At 45.4% G+C, this 17,168-nt stretch overlaps 1 protein-coding gene across 1 annotated transcript; it reads right to left on the minus strand.

The window, feature by feature from the left end:
- Positions 1-14,630: 14,630 nt before the first annotated feature.
- Positions 14,631-17,161, minus strand: RPL15 (ribosomal protein L15). Its single transcript, XM_019953401.2, has 4 exons — positions 17,057-17,161; positions 16,463-16,645; positions 16,202-16,338; positions 14,631-14,985 (listed from the first exon to the last, which is right to left on the minus strand). Exons 2-4 carry the CDS (start codon positions 16,632-16,634, stop codon positions 14,680-14,682), a joined length of 615 nt encoding a protein of 204 aa, XP_019808960.1. The 5' UTR covers positions 16,635-16,645; positions 17,057-17,161; the 3' UTR covers positions 14,631-14,679.
- Between the last annotated feature and the right edge of the window lie 7 nt (positions 17,162-17,168).

The following is a 17,168-nucleotide window of genomic DNA, read 5'->3' on the forward strand; positions in this document are numbered from 1 at the left end:
GGCTGTGCCAGGTCTGTGATGACTTCTGACACTTCTATTTAGCTGTGGGGTTCGGGGGTCCATAAACCCCTCACATTGCAAAGAGAATCGAGGGCTTTAAGCCGTTCTGACTTCTAAGCACCTGCCATCAGTTGGCTATGGGGTGATGTAATGTACAGAGGCTCTTCCCTATCTCTCCCCTCAAAATTAACCTCTCCACTTACAAGAACCACAGAATCCAGCGGCAGGCCCCACCGACCAATAATAAACAACACTGTGGTTAGTCGCTCAGTCGTGTCCGACTCTGTGACCCCCCTGGACTGGAGCCCACCAGGCTCCTCTGTCCATGGATTCTCCAGGCAAGAATACTGGAGTGGGTTGTCACACCCTCCTCCAGGGGATCTTCCTGACCCAGGGATCGAACCCAGGTCTCCTGCATTGCCGGAGGATTCTTTATCAGCTGAGCTACCAGGAAGGCTCTCTATTTACATATGTATACTTTTTCATATTCTTTTTTATTATGGTTTATTACAAGATATTGAATATAGTTCCCTGTGCTGTACAATAGGGTTTTGTTTTTTATTTGCTCTGTGTATAGTAGTTTGCATGTGCTAATCCCAAGTTCCTAGTTTAACCCTCTACATCCTCTCCCCATCGGTAACCACACATTTATTTTCTATGCCTGTGAGTCTGTTTCTGTTTTGTAGAGAAGACCACTTGTATCGTATTTTAGATCCCACATATGAGAGATTTCTGTGGTATTTGTCCCAAGTGTTTCTGAACTCACTGGTTGGCTGAGGGCAAGAAGATGAATCTGAGTCTGGTGACCCTCTGTCGCTTCCTGAAGCCCACCCTTCTTTCCGTTCCCCGAGTCCCTCTCCTTGCTTCTCCTTGGCCATCCCTCTCTTTTCTTAACTCTTTGAAAGACACTATATTTAAAAAAAGGCAAGCCACAGACCAGGAGAAAATATTTATAATACGTATTATCTAGGGAAGGACTTGTATCAAGGATATACAAAGAGCTCTTCCAACTCAACAATAAAAAGACAAACAACTCCATAAAAAATAGGCAAAAGATTTGAGCATTCAAAGACACGTGAATGCCAAATGGACTCATTAATATATGCTCCATAGCATTAAGGAAACACGGATGGAAACAGGATGTTCTCCTGGTGCTGGGGGTGAGTCACAGCATCCTTGGGATCTGTTGGAGAAAGTCAGATATCGAAACATGTTTGGGGCTCCGTTAGGAAGGAAGAGACGGGGAATGGCTGAGACCTGGCAGTGTCCCCGTGCTTGCCAAGTTCACAGTCTAGTTGGGGGTAAAGTCTACAGTCTTACTTCATAATCAATCACCACCTCCACAAACATGACACCCAGCTTCCTCATAAAGAAGGAGACAAAAACTGTGCTATCTTTTTTCTGAACAACTCTGACTTTTTAGAATGAAATTTTCTTTATTATAAGTAGTTATGTGGATTGCCTACTGTGTTTCAAGTTCTAGGTGTAGGTCCATTTGGCTTGTGCTGTGCTCAGTAGTGTCCGACTCTTTGTCACCCCGGGAACTATAGACCGCCAGGCTGCCCTGTCTATGGAGTTTTCCAGGCAAGAATACTGGAGTGGGTTGTGATTTCTTCCTCCAGGGGATCTTCCTGACCCAGGGATGGAACCTGCAGCTCCTGAACCGGCAGGCAGATTCTTTACCCGAGACACCTGGGAGGCCCGTGGGTCCATGCCTCCGTGTGTTGACTGCAGCAGCACATGCGTAAACTCCGCAGCAGCACATGCGTAAACTCCGCAGCAGCACATGCGTAAACTCCGCAGCCCCTCTCCTTCTGTAACACTCACTGAGCTTCGCAGTGGACAAAACAGACAGGACGCCAGGCTGCACCAGGCCTAGAGCCTCTGGGGGTGGAGGGTGGCCAGATAGACAATAAATAAGCAAAACAAAGAGAATGTCAGGTGTGCATGCCGAGGGGGAGAAAGAGAGAGGGGAAGAGAGGGAAGGCCAAGGTGCAGGGTGAGGGGGTTTTATATGAAGCGTCCAGGAGGGCCTCGCTGAGAAGGTGATGTTTAAGCAAAGACCTGAAGGTGAGGGAGGGAGTCATGTCTGCATTTGCAGGAGGGGTTTTCCGGGTGAAGAGAAGACTGCACGACCACTGCAAAGACCCGAAGCTGGAGTGTGTGTCATCGATTTGAGGAACAGCAAGGAGCCCAGGTGGAACAGTGGTAAAGAATTTCCGCCTGCCAATGCAGGAGACACAAGAGACACGGGTTCAATCCCTGGGCTGGGATGATCCCCTGAAGAAGGAAATGGCAACCCACTCCAGTATTCTTGTCTGGGAACTTCCATGGACAGAGGAGCCTGGTGGGCTACCATCCATGGGGTCACAAGAGCTGGACACGACTTAGTGACTAAACACACACACACACACACACACACACACACACACACACACACACACACACACGAGGAGGCCAGGCTCAGAGGCAGGAGCAAGGGAGAATGCAGTGAGAAATTAGGTCAGGGAGATAACTGTGCCCCGGGTCACTCTCCGAGCAGCTCTCAAAGACAGTTGTCCCTCCATCTCAGGGGTTTTCTTTTCATTAAAAAAACTTTTCTGGCCACACCACAAGGCATGCAGTCCCCATGGAACCCCACGGATCCCAGCAGGATCCAGCCCTTGCCCCCTGCAGTGGAAGCACAGAGTCTCAACCACCAGACCTCCAGGGACGTCCCATCTCAAGGACACTTTAAAAATTTGTGGGAGTGTTTTATCAAAAACATTTTGTCACCATGATGACAAAGACGCTCCTGGTATTTTATGCGGAGGGGCCAGGGAAGACAGAAGCCCTGCCAATATGTGGGACAGTCCCACTCCTTGGAGAACTGTTTTGTGTTTAACAACTTTCAAATATCTTGCTACATTTTTAAAGGGGAAAGACAAATCAATTTTGTTGTATTTTAAACGTTTTTACTGGAGTGCAGTTGATTTACAATGTTGTGTTAATTTCATGTGTACAGCAAAGTGATTCAGTTATGCACACACACATCCCCTGGTTTCTAGATTTTCTTCCCACATAGGTCACTGTGGAGTATTGAGTAGACCTCCCGGTGCCATACAGTAGGTCCGTATTGGTTATCTATTGTGTATGTAGCGATGTGTGTATGTCAATCCCAGTCTCCCAGTTTATCCCGCCCCCCTTTCTCCCCGGTCACCATTATATTGTTTCTACATCTGTGACTCTATTTCTGTTTTGTAGATAAGTTGAAAAATCTGTCTTATTATATGAGCCTGGGACTTAACTTCATTTCACGTATAAACACAAACTGCTTTTTGCACAGTTTGAATGTATACTGTGATTTCTAGGAGTGTGACTGCCTTGTGAAGCCAGTGAAGCTCCCTGTGGGTTTTGTTTGGAACTTCACCGAGAGGTTTTTTTAATGAATTAATTTATTTGTTTGTGGCTGTGCTGGGTCTTCATTTTGAGCGCGTGGGCTCTTCGTTGCTGCGTGCGGACTTTCTCTGGTTGCAGGGAGCGGGGTCTGCTCTCCGGTGGGTGAGTGCGGGCGGCTCTCTGGTTGCGGTGCAGGGGGTCTCACTGCGGGGGCTTCTCTTGTTATGGGGCACGAGCTCTAGAGTGCAGGCTCAGTACTTGTGGTGCTTGAGCTTAGTTGCTCCTAGCCATGTGGGATCTTCCTGGACCAGGGATCAAACCCACGTCCTTTGCATTGGCAGGTGGATTCCTAACCACTGGGCCACCAGGGAAGTCCTTACCAAGAATTTTGAAACCATTCAAAAATCAGAGCACCGGAGGCAACACTTTCTATGGTATCTAAGCAGCTTAAGATACCCGTATCGGCTTATAGTCACAGGAATTCTGTACAAAGGAATGCATACCTTCTTAGTGTTTCATAGTACATTCCGATCGAGCTGTATGCAGAAATCTATATTTTGCAATACATATTGTTTTATTATACTTTTATTTTTACTCATATTACAGCTTGGGCACTACATTGATTTTTCTGAAATTATATTTGTAGATTAGTTGTCATACATAAATTTCATGATAGTCAAGAGGGCACTATAAATTCCTATTATAAAAGAGGGTGTTGAGTCCTTTGGACACAAAAATAGGGTTGAAAACTGCTAGTGTAGGAGTCCTGTAGTCCTTTTGTCGTTTAAAAATTTTTCTTATATTTTCCTCTGAGAATTAAAGTTACTGGTGAGTTTCAAGCCCAGGAGTGCCGTAGTCTGTGAGTTTCAGCAAGGCCACTCTTGCTGCTTCTGTGGAGAGCAGATCTGGGGGACGCCCAGCGCATAGAGTCGCACACGACTGAAGCGACGCAGCAGCAGCAGCAGCAGCAGCAGCTAGTGTGGACGGACTGTCGGCCTCCTGCTCCCGTCATGCCTGGGCCTGGGGCTCTCCACCTTTCCCCTGTCGCCCAGCAAGCGTGTCAGAGCGCCGCTCAGCCTCTCTGCCCCTCAGCTGCCCCTTCCAGAAGCAGCTCTGTGTGCTTCCCACTTTCTCAGCTCCCTCGGTCGTCCTGGGTCCAGGCTCTGTGATTCTCCACTGCTTCTGAGCTCATATATATGTGTCTGTGTGTAGCCTATATATGCACATATATTTACTTTGTCTATGTGCTTATATTTATTTTACGTACTTGTGTGTGTGTGTGTGTGTGTGTGTGTGTGCGCGCGCGCATAAATATATCCTGGAGAAGGAAGTGGCAACCCACTCCAATATTCTTGCCTAGAGTTCCAGGGACAGAGGAGCCTGGTGGGTTACAGTCCATGGTGTCACAAAGAGTCAGACACGACTTAGTTACTGAACATGGATATATATATAGAGAGAATATTATATACATGTAAAATGTACTCTACTTCTCTTAATTGTCCTCAGAGAGAGAGCTTGTCCAGATTACCTATTCCACCAATTACTGACTGTCATCATGACAGGTGGCAATTTTATAATTATTTTTTAATTTACAAAAAAGAAACTAGAAGAAAAGAAACCAAAATAACATGGTTCTCTCTGAAGAATGGCATTCACAAAATTTTTAATTTTCTATACTTTGCATATTTTCTATAATTAAGAAAAACACTTGCTTGTTTCAGCATTATATTTAAGAAGTTTGAGAGTCCCACACATTGTAAGCATATTTAAAAATAGAAATAATTTTATAGATCATCTAGAACATGGTTTTTGAAGTTAATTTACATTTTAAATATTCCCTTAAATATTCATGTGAAAAATTTAAAGCAACTGAACTATTCCTTAGAATATTCTCCACACTTGATTGGCCAGTAAGTCAAACATATGTTTACCACTTACTCAAAATTAAAAGTGATTTACGGTAAGCTTGTTAAGAATGCTTTCATTCATTTTGAGATATGTGAGAGCTTCGTGAACATCCTTGGCTTAGAAATTACAATATTTAGTTGACTAGAAACTTACTGTATAGATAAATAACAAGGTCCTCCTGGATAGCACAGAGAAGTATACATTCAATATCCTATAATAAACCATAATGGAAAATGACACAAAAAAGAATACATATACATGCATAACTAAATCACTTTGCTGTACACCAGAAACTAACACATTATAAATCAACTGCACTCCATTAAAAAAAAAAAAAATTCATCGTATATAGGAGAGACTGCTGCTGCTAAGTTGCTTCAGTCGTGTCCCACTCTGTGCGACCCCATAGACGGCAGCCCACCAGGCTCCCCCATTCCTGGGATTCTCAAGGCAAAAACACTGGAGTGGGTTGACATTGCCTTCTCCAATTCATGAAAGTGAAAAGTGAAAGTGAAGTCGCTCAGTCGTGTCCGACCCTCAGCAACCCCATGGACTGCAGCCTTCCAGGCTCCTCAGTCCATGGGATTTTCCAGTCAAGAGTACTGGAATGGGGTGCCATTGCCTTCTCTGTAGGAGAGACTACATGTACCTAAATAATTTTACTCCCCCACTGGAGGCAGGAATGTAAACATATTTGTGGAAACACCACATTCAAATATTTACCTAAAACTGGTTACTTTTACAAACAGCTTCAAAACACCCAAAGCTAGTTAATTCATGCAGGACTGTTTGCTGATTTTATTATACTTGAAATGTTGGCCAAAGAACTTGTTGATCATGACAATGCTTTCTTTAAGAAGAAAAACAAAAGCAGCTACCGAGGGGGCAATGGAATCCCTGTGTTGCTGGGGGTGGAGTTGTGGGTGCTGCGCCAGAGGCGTCTGGATCTCGCTGATGCCTGCCCCCCAGCTTCTGGGCACCTGTGACCCTCAGCGAGGCTGCCTTGGACTTACAGGGGCCGCTTGGCCTCCTGGGTCTCCTTGCCCGGGGTAGCCCCAGCCCGTGACCAGCTAGTGCAGGGAAAAGTGTGAAAGCCCAGTTTCCCTGCCATGTGTCAGGATGCACTCCGAGGCATCACTCCCTCTCCAGTGCTCCCATGGAATCGGGCAGAACCCCCGCTGTGAGACTGAGACCCCTGGGACTTGGCTTCTCTCTCTCTGTCCACTTCCCGGACAGTACACACATCTGTGATAAACCACACACGGGGGCTCCCAAGCTGGAATCCGCTTCTGTCTCCAAGTTCAGCTTCTTTAGGGAAAAATGTTAGGATAAAAATTTCTTCTGATTGTACTGAGGACACAACAGGATTTATTTTTATATCCAAGTCGATTATGACATACGCTAGAGTTAGAGACATTTTACATATCTAGAAACAATGCTAGGTCCCTGAGGAATTATTAAGGATTAGAGGGTTACTGAGAATTAACAACATTTGGATAAGAGCATTTTATATCAGTGATCCATAAATTGACAATCCAGGTCTTTGGTCTGCAGAAAAAGGGCTCTTGGGACCCACTGTTGGGGGCTTCCCTCGTAGCTCAGTCAGTAAAGAATCTGCCTGCAATTCAGGAGACAACCTGCAGGAGACCTGCAGAAAAAGGGCTCTTCCTGGTCCACTTGGAAGACTCAGTATTTGACGAAGTGGTAACCTGGGGAAAACCATAGTCAAGGGAAAGGGAATCGGCTCTTAAGAGAAGTTTCACACAGGTCGTCATGACATAATAGACCCCTTTGTTCGCCTACAGAAATGCTTCTCTCTACCAAGTCTCACTAGACACCCAGACTCTTGGAGTATTCCTTCTCCCCAGGTGGCACTGAGAAATGCTGACTGACCCTGGGTGGACTTTTACCTACTTGACAAATGACAGGGTTTATACTGAAAGACGCGAAGCCACTTCCCCAGGATGATTTGTCCAGGAAATGGGAGTGCAGGGGGTGAACTCAAGCGGTCTGACTCTGGCGTCCTTGTCTTTAATTAACCGCTGCCCCCAAAACTCACAGCGTCGTCTCATGTTTATCGTGAGCAGTGCACGCACAGGCGGAGCAAAGAAGCTTGCCGAAGGCATTGGTGATGTAGTTGCTCAGTCGTGTCCGACTCTTTGCGACCCCATGGACTGTAGCCCGCCAGACTCCTCTGTCCATTGGATTCTCCAGGCCAGAATACTGGAGTGGGTTGCCATTTCCCTCTCCAGGGAATCTTCCCGACCCAGGGATCAAACCCGAGTCTCCTGCATTGCAGGCAGATTCTTTACCGACTGAGCTACCAGGGAAACCCTCAAGAGTGGGTCCCAAAAAGTATTCTTTGTCTTGTAAAACTAGTTGGGTGTATGCCTTTCCTTCCTCTAATTAATTAAACCCTCATAATTAAACCCTCTTGGAGAAGGAAATGGCAACCCACTCCAGTATTCTTGCCTGGAGAATCTTGTGGATTGAGCAGCCTAGTGGGCTACAGTCCATGGGGTCTCAAGAGTCGGACATGACTTAGTGACTAAACCAAACCAATTAAACCCTCTAGATTCAATAAAAGTTTTCTTAAAATAATTTCTCCTGGTCCCATCTACACTACAGAGTACTATCAGGGTGGGTGGGGGCGTGTCAAGGAGGTGGCCATGGTGACCACTAAAAGCCCTCAAAAGTCAAAGGAATCTCGGCTAGTCCAGCCTCCCGATCCTACTTAAAATCTGTTACAAGTCTGCCAGACCTCGAGATGAGAGTTTTATTTTATTAAAAAAGGCAGCGACTTTCCTAACACCTCATGATATTCATGAAGACCAAAGGCACCATTTTGAAACAATGAGAATGCTGTTACTCAAAGCATTTCCAGAACTTCAGACTTATTTTACAAATCACAGAAAAATAATCAGTGAGGGACTTCCCTGGTGGGCCAGTGGTTAAGGCTCTGTGATTCCAATGCAGGGGGCGCTGGTTCCATCCCTGGTCAGGGAACTAAATCCCACATGCTGCATGGTGGGGCAAAAAAATGAAAGAAAAAAACCACCAAAAACACCCAAATAGAAAAAAAAAAAAATCAATGATATTGTTGCATAACTAAACATATCAATTTCTACTGTTCCATTAGGAAAGCGTAAAGCTTTTCTGTTGGCAGCTAACAGCTTTTATGGTGGTTTCTAGCTTTGGGTTTGGCCCTTCCTAGTCTTGCCCTAGGCTTTTTTGTTGATCTGACTCTGGAGGCCTCCAGTTCTCCACTGATGGACTGTTTTAAAAAAAAAGAGAGAGAAGAAAAGAAAAGAATGGAGCATAGAGGGGCAAAATCTGTGAGCAGTCACTGTACCAACATATCTCATACAAAAATGAAATAAGAATGAACAAATCAGAGAACTGCTAAACTGGGAGGAAGGCAGAGAATTTACACATTTTTCGTTCTGGCCACACTGTTGCACTAGACGTGTTGACAGCAATGGATTCTAACAGGTCCTCCCCACAGACTCTACCTACCTAGAAGCCAATGGGCTGCAGATAATCAGTTCAATTTTCCTTTCTGATAAGTGACGTTTCCTCACTCAGCTAATAATCAACCTCTGGAACCTAAACAGTATGTTTGTTGTCTCTGCAGAAAGAAGTTTAGTGATTAGATAATTATATTACCCATCAATTACTGTTTCTAAACCAACTAGGACTGCCAAATAATGAAGCTGTCTCTAAATGACAATGAGAATTGCAAGCGCCTGAGTTCAGATGTTCCTAGCATACCAATTATATTAAATGATTAATCAATTTCTGTGGGCGGAGGCAGGGAATTGCCCTTTCCGAGGATTTGAGAGTGAGCTGTGAGCTGCGTGTTTTAGCTGCTTCATTAAATCTGAGTGCTTTGACGATGTGTTTTAAAGGTACAGGCTAACTGTGCCACCTCTGCAGCAGATTTTGTTTTTTAGGAAACTTGATCAGTGTTTCCTAGCAGGCTCTAAGTTTATTTTTCCTATATGGAAATGGTTGAAAACTACATATATACTGATTATTTTCACTGCAGCATGAATAGCAACAGCTAAAAATCTACGAACAGGCTAAACATCCAACCCACATTCCCAAGGCTGAACTGGAGGAGGATGGTGGAGAAAGGATTCCTGGGTAAAAACCCCCAAAGCTGAACTGGAGGAGGGTGGTGGAGAAAGGATTCCTGGGTAAAAACCACCACTGTGGGTGAGTCTCTGTCGGGTGGTCAAGACGTAGCTAGTGGCATACAGATGTCGCATGTCACCTCACTGCTGGTATGTCAGGCTGTGTGATGCTTCCAGGACAAATCCAAATAATGCAAATTTTTCTCCAAATGATGGATATTTATAAAAGCTCAACTGTTCACAAATATTCGGTTCTCTCTCTTACCTGGTGAAATCTCACTTCCCTACATCGAACTCAGGTAGAGCCATGGAACTTGCTTCAGACGACGTCCTGAGAACAAGCTCTGAAGGCTCGGGTATGCTGTACCACGCTCCCTTTGCCCTTCGCCACGGAAGGCTGGTGATGTGCTACAGTGGCCATTCCAATAGCCTGGTTTCTGAGATGAAGACCATGACCAGCCCTCCATGAGCATGTAGTTTGTTCAAGAAAGAAACCTTTTTAATTTTAAGCCACTGAGATGTAGAGGTTGTTACTGTAGCCTAATCTAGTCTACCTGACTGATGCAATATACCTAACTAATTTCCCTTAGGGATTTCAGAATTTGGAGATGGAATGAGAGCTTAGAATTGAAAGGATAAAACAAACAGTTGAACTTTTGAGAACTTATTCTACATAAGTGAAGTAAAATGAAGGGAAAGTAGCTCAGTCGTGTCCAACTCTTTGAGACACCATGGATTATACAGTGCATGGAACTCTCCAGGCCAGAATACTGGAGTGGGTCACCTTTCCCTTCTCTAGGGGATCTTCCCAACCCAGGGATCGAACCCAGGTCTCCCGCATTGCAGGCAGATTCTTTACCAGCTAAGCCACCAGGAATACTGGAGTGGGTAGCCTAACTCCTCTCTAGCGCACCTTGCTAACCCAGGAATTAAACCTGGATCTCCTGCATCACAGGCGGATTCTTTACCAACTGAGGTCTCAGGGAAGCTCATTATGTAAAGTCACCCTCAAGAAACTTAAGAGCAGAGAAATGATGCAACGTAGCAACAGTAAGGTAGCAGCCACCCTACAATTCATTTAATATAGCATGGTACTTAAAGGTTATGGATTTTAATAGAAAAATGGCCAAAGGATTACAACAGGTCACCATAAGACAAAGTAAGACAAACATAAAAAGCAGGCTCGACTTCCTGAATTCGTCAGCATCAAAAGAGGCTATGCTATCATAAGAAAGAGTGCAATTAACAGTAGCTTAACGCAACAAAGCTTTCTGGTTCATGCGGACTGATGGGGTTGAGCAGCTTTTTCTACCACTTTCTAGCTACGAGATCAGAATCACTGGCCTTCATTGACTCACCAGCTCTTGACTGCCTTGGAAGGAGATGTGTCATTTGTTTTCACATATTGGCAAGAATGTCACTAAGACCCCTACCTCAAGTAGGGCCACTGGGTGAAACATAGGTCAGGTGTATACCCAGGAAAAAGCTATGGCGTGTGGCTTTGCTTCTGCCACACTCAGAAGAGTAAAAATAAAAGTAGATGACAATTCTATCAGACTGGACGAGATGTCTCTGTCAGTACATCCTTTTTTTTTTTTTTTTTTTGCTTGCTTGCTATTTATGATAAACAGTTTTTTTAACAGTTTTAAGTTCACAGTTAAATTTCTCATAAACCCTCTGCCCTTACATGCATATAGCCTCCCCCATCATCAGTATCCTCTTCCAGCACGGCACATTTGTTACAGCTGATGAACCAGCACTGCAATATTATCACTAAATACCATAGTTCACAGTAGGGTTCGCTCTTGGAGCTGTACATTCTGGGGGCTTAGACAAACGTATAGTGATATTACAGAGCATCATACAGCGTGGCTTCCGGCCGTAAAATATCCTCGGTACTCTGCCTATTCCTTCCTTCCTCCCTCTGACCATTGGCAACTGCAGATACGCAGATGACACCACCCTTATGACATAAAGCAAAAAACCAAAGAGCCTCTTGATGAAAGTGAAAGAGGAGAGTGAAAAAGTTGGCTTAAAGTTCAACATTCAGAAAACTAAGATCGTGTCATCTGGTCCCATCACTTCATGGGAAATAGATGGGGAAACAGTGGAAACAGTGTCAGACTTTATTTTTGGGGGCTCCAAAATCACTGCAGATGGTGACGGCAGCCATGAAATTAAAAGACGCTTACTCCTTGGAAGAAAAGCCAAGACCAACCTAGACAGCATATTAAAAAGCACAAACATTACTTTGCCAACAAAGGTTCGTCTAGTCAAGGCTATGGTTTTTCCAGTGGTCACGTATGGATGTGAGAGTTGGACTGTGAAGAAAGCTGAGTGCCAAAGAATTGATGCTTTGGAACTGTGGTGTTGGAGAGGACTCTTCTTGAAGAGTCCCTGGGACTGCAAAGAAATCAAACTAATCAATTAGTTCTGAATATTCATTGGAAGGAAATATTCAGGAACTATTTCAGGACATGAACTGAGTGACTGAACTGATCCTGTTTACTGTCTCTGTAATTTTGCCTTTTCCAGAATGTCATATAGATGGAATCATACAGTAATATACATACTGTACATTAACTCTGCTTCTAGGAATTAATCCTACAGATAAACGAAGATACACGCAAAAAACTTTGTAAAAGAGACTGGAAAAAAAAGATATTCAGGGGCCACATTATGACAAAATACTGTGCACTCATAAAAAGAACAAGGAAGCCCTTGATGAACTGGTGTAGAGTAAGCTCAGATATGTTGTTTTCAGTCACTCGGTCATGTCCAACTCTTTACGACCCCATGGACTGTAGCACGCCAAGCTTCCCTATCCTTCACCATCTACCAGGGCTTGCTCAGACTCATGTCCATTGAGTGATACCTTCAGAGATATAGAACTACATGAAAAAAAAATCAACATGTGTAACATCCTACCATTTGGGTAAAAAAGGAAAAATACATATATATTGTATTTATGTATCTCCTGATGGGAAAAACATACTGATCACATTACCTCCAGAATGGGAACTGAAGAGGCAGAGAGACTTCTACTGTAGTCCTTAATTTTATTTTGAATTTTTAGCCATGTCAGTGTATTACATAACCAAACTTTAAATGTTTAAGAGGCTAGTAATTCAGACTGCCACTGGGCGACCTTGAGCGATTGCTTCATGTCTGCTTCCTTAATGACAAGTCTTCATCTTCTGGGGTTGTAAAAACCCAACTGCCCTACTGCTGAAGAAAATCCTAATAATCAATTGGGGTGTATCTGAACCAACACAACTTATGGGCTTATCAGGGAAAGCTTCTGAGGTGACATGTATTACCTGCTGAGTGTTCCTGTATACAGGCATTAGAAAGGGCCTGAAGTGCCTGAGAAACTGCCAGGAGAGTGGGATGAGCTATTACAGAATGAGGTCAGCTGTGAGACTACAGAGTGGGGCAAGGAAGACCGTGGAAGCTATTCACACTGTGATCTGAATATAGGGAACCCCGACCTTTGACCTCCCCTCCCCAAGTGGCAACCCGAATAGTTGGGAAAAAAACTTTCAAACAAGTTTTTCTAATTCATGCAAGGACCAAAGAGATGTGAGAAAAACTAAATACTATACATTTCCCCTGAAACCGTTGACTGTTTCTGCCATCATTTTGAGGTCTTCTTGCAGGCTGGTTTGCGTTAAAGCCTACTAGTATTAAATGACAAAAGATAACAGAAAGTCCATTTGTTTTGGTTTAATAGACATTTATTCTGTTATTATGTAGTTGAACAACCTCTACACACAAAATAGTATGGTTTAAGATTTTTTTGAGTTGGAAGGAATTCGGGTCTTAAAAGGTTTTGCAAGCCTGTTTTCTGGAAATCACTTAAGCGGGCCTTTTTAAAGACCCTTGAAGAAAAAAAATTGGTTCAAGAAAGCCAGTTTCAAAATCAAACTATTTATGCAGATAGCAAGCCAAGAATTGGGGTAATTCCTCTTCTGTATTCCCTACACTCACATCCACCCTGGGAAACAGAAGCCTGGTCTACGGGAAGACATGACGGAACCAGAAGAATGAGGCAGTAAGGGCAACCACAGCTGGCGGCCCAGCAAGTCTGGACTGTGAGGCTGGTTTGCGCAGGGATGGGAACTGTAGACAACATGAAGTTGGAGGCCAACTGAACTTGCATTGGCACCAACGATGAGTTTTCTCAATAGCCTTTTAAGAATGGAGTGACTTGACCCTAGAGAACAGATTACACTTAGCAATGATACTTTTAAATATAACCACCCTGATTTCCCCCATCCCCTAATGTGGCTTAGAGAGTTCATGATGGTCACAACTAATACTACAGAGAAAACACTGAACTTTTGGATCCAAGTTTTTCCTATTGTCCTACACTTGAAAGGGATCTGATGAACACCAAGCTCCCAATCCTATCACTACCTTACAAACCTTAGGGCTAATTAACTCCCCCCTCACTTATCTAACGTTCTATTTCCATCAGTTTTAATCACCACCAGTGTAAATACGACCATTTGCACGAAGTTCAGTATTCTACAGATCCCAAAACCTGAACCAGGAGCTTTATATGAACTTCAGTGGTACCACGGAGGCCAAGGCCATTTAATTTAGGTAAACCAGGATTGATTCGTCAGAACCCTCTTGCAACAGGTCTATTCAATTCTCTTAAAAATGGTGGCATTACTTTACTTTTTGCCTTTCAGAAGCAGCAGTTACACAAATGTAATATTAGATTAAGCCTAAATGTGGGCCCTACTCACAAATATTATTTTTCTGCATATGATCATGAGAAAGGATCAGGACACCCTTCACATTTCCAATGAAAATCCAACTGAAAATGTTGTCCCTGCCAAACTCCATAAAACTGCAGAGTGTTGCATCACCCCAATAAGCTGCAGGTCTCACCACATGCATCAACAAACCTACAGGGTTAAGCGTCTGCACTCCTCTTTTACAGAATTTTACACCTATTGTACCAAACAGCACTTTAAACACAGACACATCAACTCCCTAATAAAGCAAACACAAAGGCATTTCCCTTATTAAAGACAAGATACACCATCACTTCATATACACTTATATGTGTAAGTAACTTCAGTAAGTCTTCAAACATTATTGCACTTTAACTTTCATAATTTGACAATGCATTCAATGAAGCAATCTGCAGACTAGTTTTAACAGACAAATTAAAAACACTTTTAAGCAGACAAGCACGTCCTAAATTGTTTATTAGGTGAGAACTTTACAAACATCACGTGTGTTAGCGGTAGCGGTGGAGCTGGAGAGTATTGCGCCTTCTCCACGCTGCCCGGCGAGAGCCACCAATAGTGTGGTGGAACTTGTGGCCCTTGCCCAGGCCGCGGCTCTTTCTGCCTGCAGACGTCAGCCCCCGCATCTCCCTGTGCTTATGCACTGGTTTGGTGATCCATTGGGTGTCAGGGTTTCTTCTGATAGCTTTATGGAATGGATCAATGAGGATAACCTCAAAGAATTTGTACGTAGAATCTTCACCAACCCAGTAGGAATTCAGGACCCTCAGGGCCCCACAGTGGCGGCCAGCACGCTCCTAGAACAGGAAACAAAGGCCCAAGGTCAGCCTTCCACACATCCCAGGAACAAATCAGTCAGCAAATTCACTAGACAAGTGACGAAGGCTTCTGACTTAAACTACTCAAATACTCAGCATCTCCCCATAGGCTGGGACCCCAAGTAGAAGGAAGACTTACTAGAAAATAACACAACATGCTTATTTGAAACCTTTCTTATTACCTTCTTGCCAATTAAGGTGTGAAATATTAATATCTAGCTAACCAAACTTAGTATTCTGGAACCCTGCACTTTTCTAGTACAAGAAGGGTTAGCAAACTTAAGAGAATTCTGAAGGCTACAAAGGTCTCTTGCATGGTCTTCTATGCCTTTTTAAAACAAAATACTTTTAGCTTATGGCGGGCAACAGGCCCATGTTGGCCAACCTCTTCAACAGAGCATAGCTTAATTTACTAGCCAAGAAAGACAATTCATAACCAGTAACACCTGGGGAGACTTCCTCTTTAAGATGTTTAATTGCCCTTTAAAAGTTTAGGCTCCACAGGTTCACATTAATTTATATGACCTATGAGAGATTCCCAAATGAAAACTAAATTCTGGTAGCAACTCAACTAGATTGCATGTTTGTGCTTAGTCCTTGTCTTTGCAACTTTTTTGTGGCCCCATGAACTGCAGCCCACCAGATTCCTCTGTCCATGGGATTTTTCACACAAGAATACTGGAGAGGGTTGCCATTTCATCCTCCAGGGGATCTTCCCCACCCAAGGATCAAACCTGTATCTCCTGCACTGCAGGCAGATTTGTTTACCACTTAAGCTGGGAGGAGGGTCGGGGGAGATGGGCGAGAAACCCTTTTCTGTATCATGTCAGAACCTAATTCCACCTATTCATTTATGTGTTAGAAAATGGGAATTCTATCATTACAAACCAAACTGGATGACACCTAACACAGTGTTATGTATTTCTCTTCCCCTTACAAAAGGCTTTATCTCCCCACGTGTCCAATTTTAATGTTGATGGAGAGTTGTCTTTACAAAAATACTGCATCTATAAAGATCTTGCACTTTTTTCCCTAAGTAGGTGTTGGAGAAGATTTACTGAGGTTATCAAAAATAAAACTCACCAAGCCACATTCCAAACGCAACAGGGCTCACCTAGGTACAAATGAACCACCGAACAGCGGCCCACATCCTTCTCCATCACCTCCAGGAGGTGACCAGCTCTCAGTCTCTTACCTCCGCAACCGACTGCAGGCTTCGAGCAAACTTGAGCTGGTTGACACCATGGTGGACAGGCTTGCCGTAGGTGGCACCCTTAGGAACTGGGCGTTTGCGGCCCCCGCGGCGCACACGGATCCGGTATATGACATAGCCTATATGAGTGGAGGGCACGGAGGCCGTGAGGGTGGCGGCCTCGGGGCGGGTTTCGCACGCCGCCCGCTCAGGCGCGTCCCCGGCCGCCGGACGGTCAGCGCCCCCCGCCCCGGGGCCCCTCACCTTGTTTGGCCTTGTAGCCCAGCCTGCGCGCCTTGTCGGGCCGGGTGGGGCGCGGGGCGCGGTGCAGCGCCGAGAGCTGGCGGTACTGCCAGCAGCGCACCCGCAGCAGGAAGCGCATCACGTCCGACTGCTTCTTCCTCCACAGCTCCTGGATGTACTTGTAGGCGCCCATGTCGGCTCACCCTGGGGACACGCGGGTGTCAGCACGCGCGGTGCGGGCAGCCGCCCGCCTCAGCGCCCGCCGACACAAGGCAGGCGCGGTGACGGCGCGGCGCGGGTCAAGACGCCTGCTCCTCCCGGCCCGCCGGCCTCGCCTTCGGACGCCCGAGGCCCGGCTTCCCGGACCTCAGCCCCCGCGCGTCCCTCTCCTCCGCGCCCCGGGCCCAGCTCGGGTCCGCGCCGCCATCACTGCATCCCCCCCAGCCCGCTCCGGGGGGCCGCCTTTCCGCGCCCGCGCTGCCCCGCGTCGCAATCGAACCCGCGCCGCGCAGGGGGCAGGAGAAACTCCCAGGACGCAGGGCCCCCAAGCCTGGATGGCCGACGTGAAGGGAGATCGGCGGCGGATGAAGCGGCGAATATCCTGACGCTGCCTACCTGATGGCTGCCGCCTGACGGAAAGGACTGAACCTTTCTCCCACAATCCTTTTGGCGCTCCGCCCCCCCACCCCCCACGACAGCGAGCCTCCTTCCGTTGGAAAGCGGCTGT

Source organism: Bos indicus, chromosome 27 (genome assembly GCF_029378745.1).
Source record: "Bos indicus isolate NIAB-ARS_2022 breed Sahiwal x Tharparkar chromosome 27, NIAB-ARS_B.indTharparkar_mat_pri_1.0, whole genome shotgun sequence".
Taxonomy (NCBI): Eukaryota; Metazoa; Chordata; class Mammalia; order Artiodactyla; family Bovidae; genus Bos; species Bos indicus.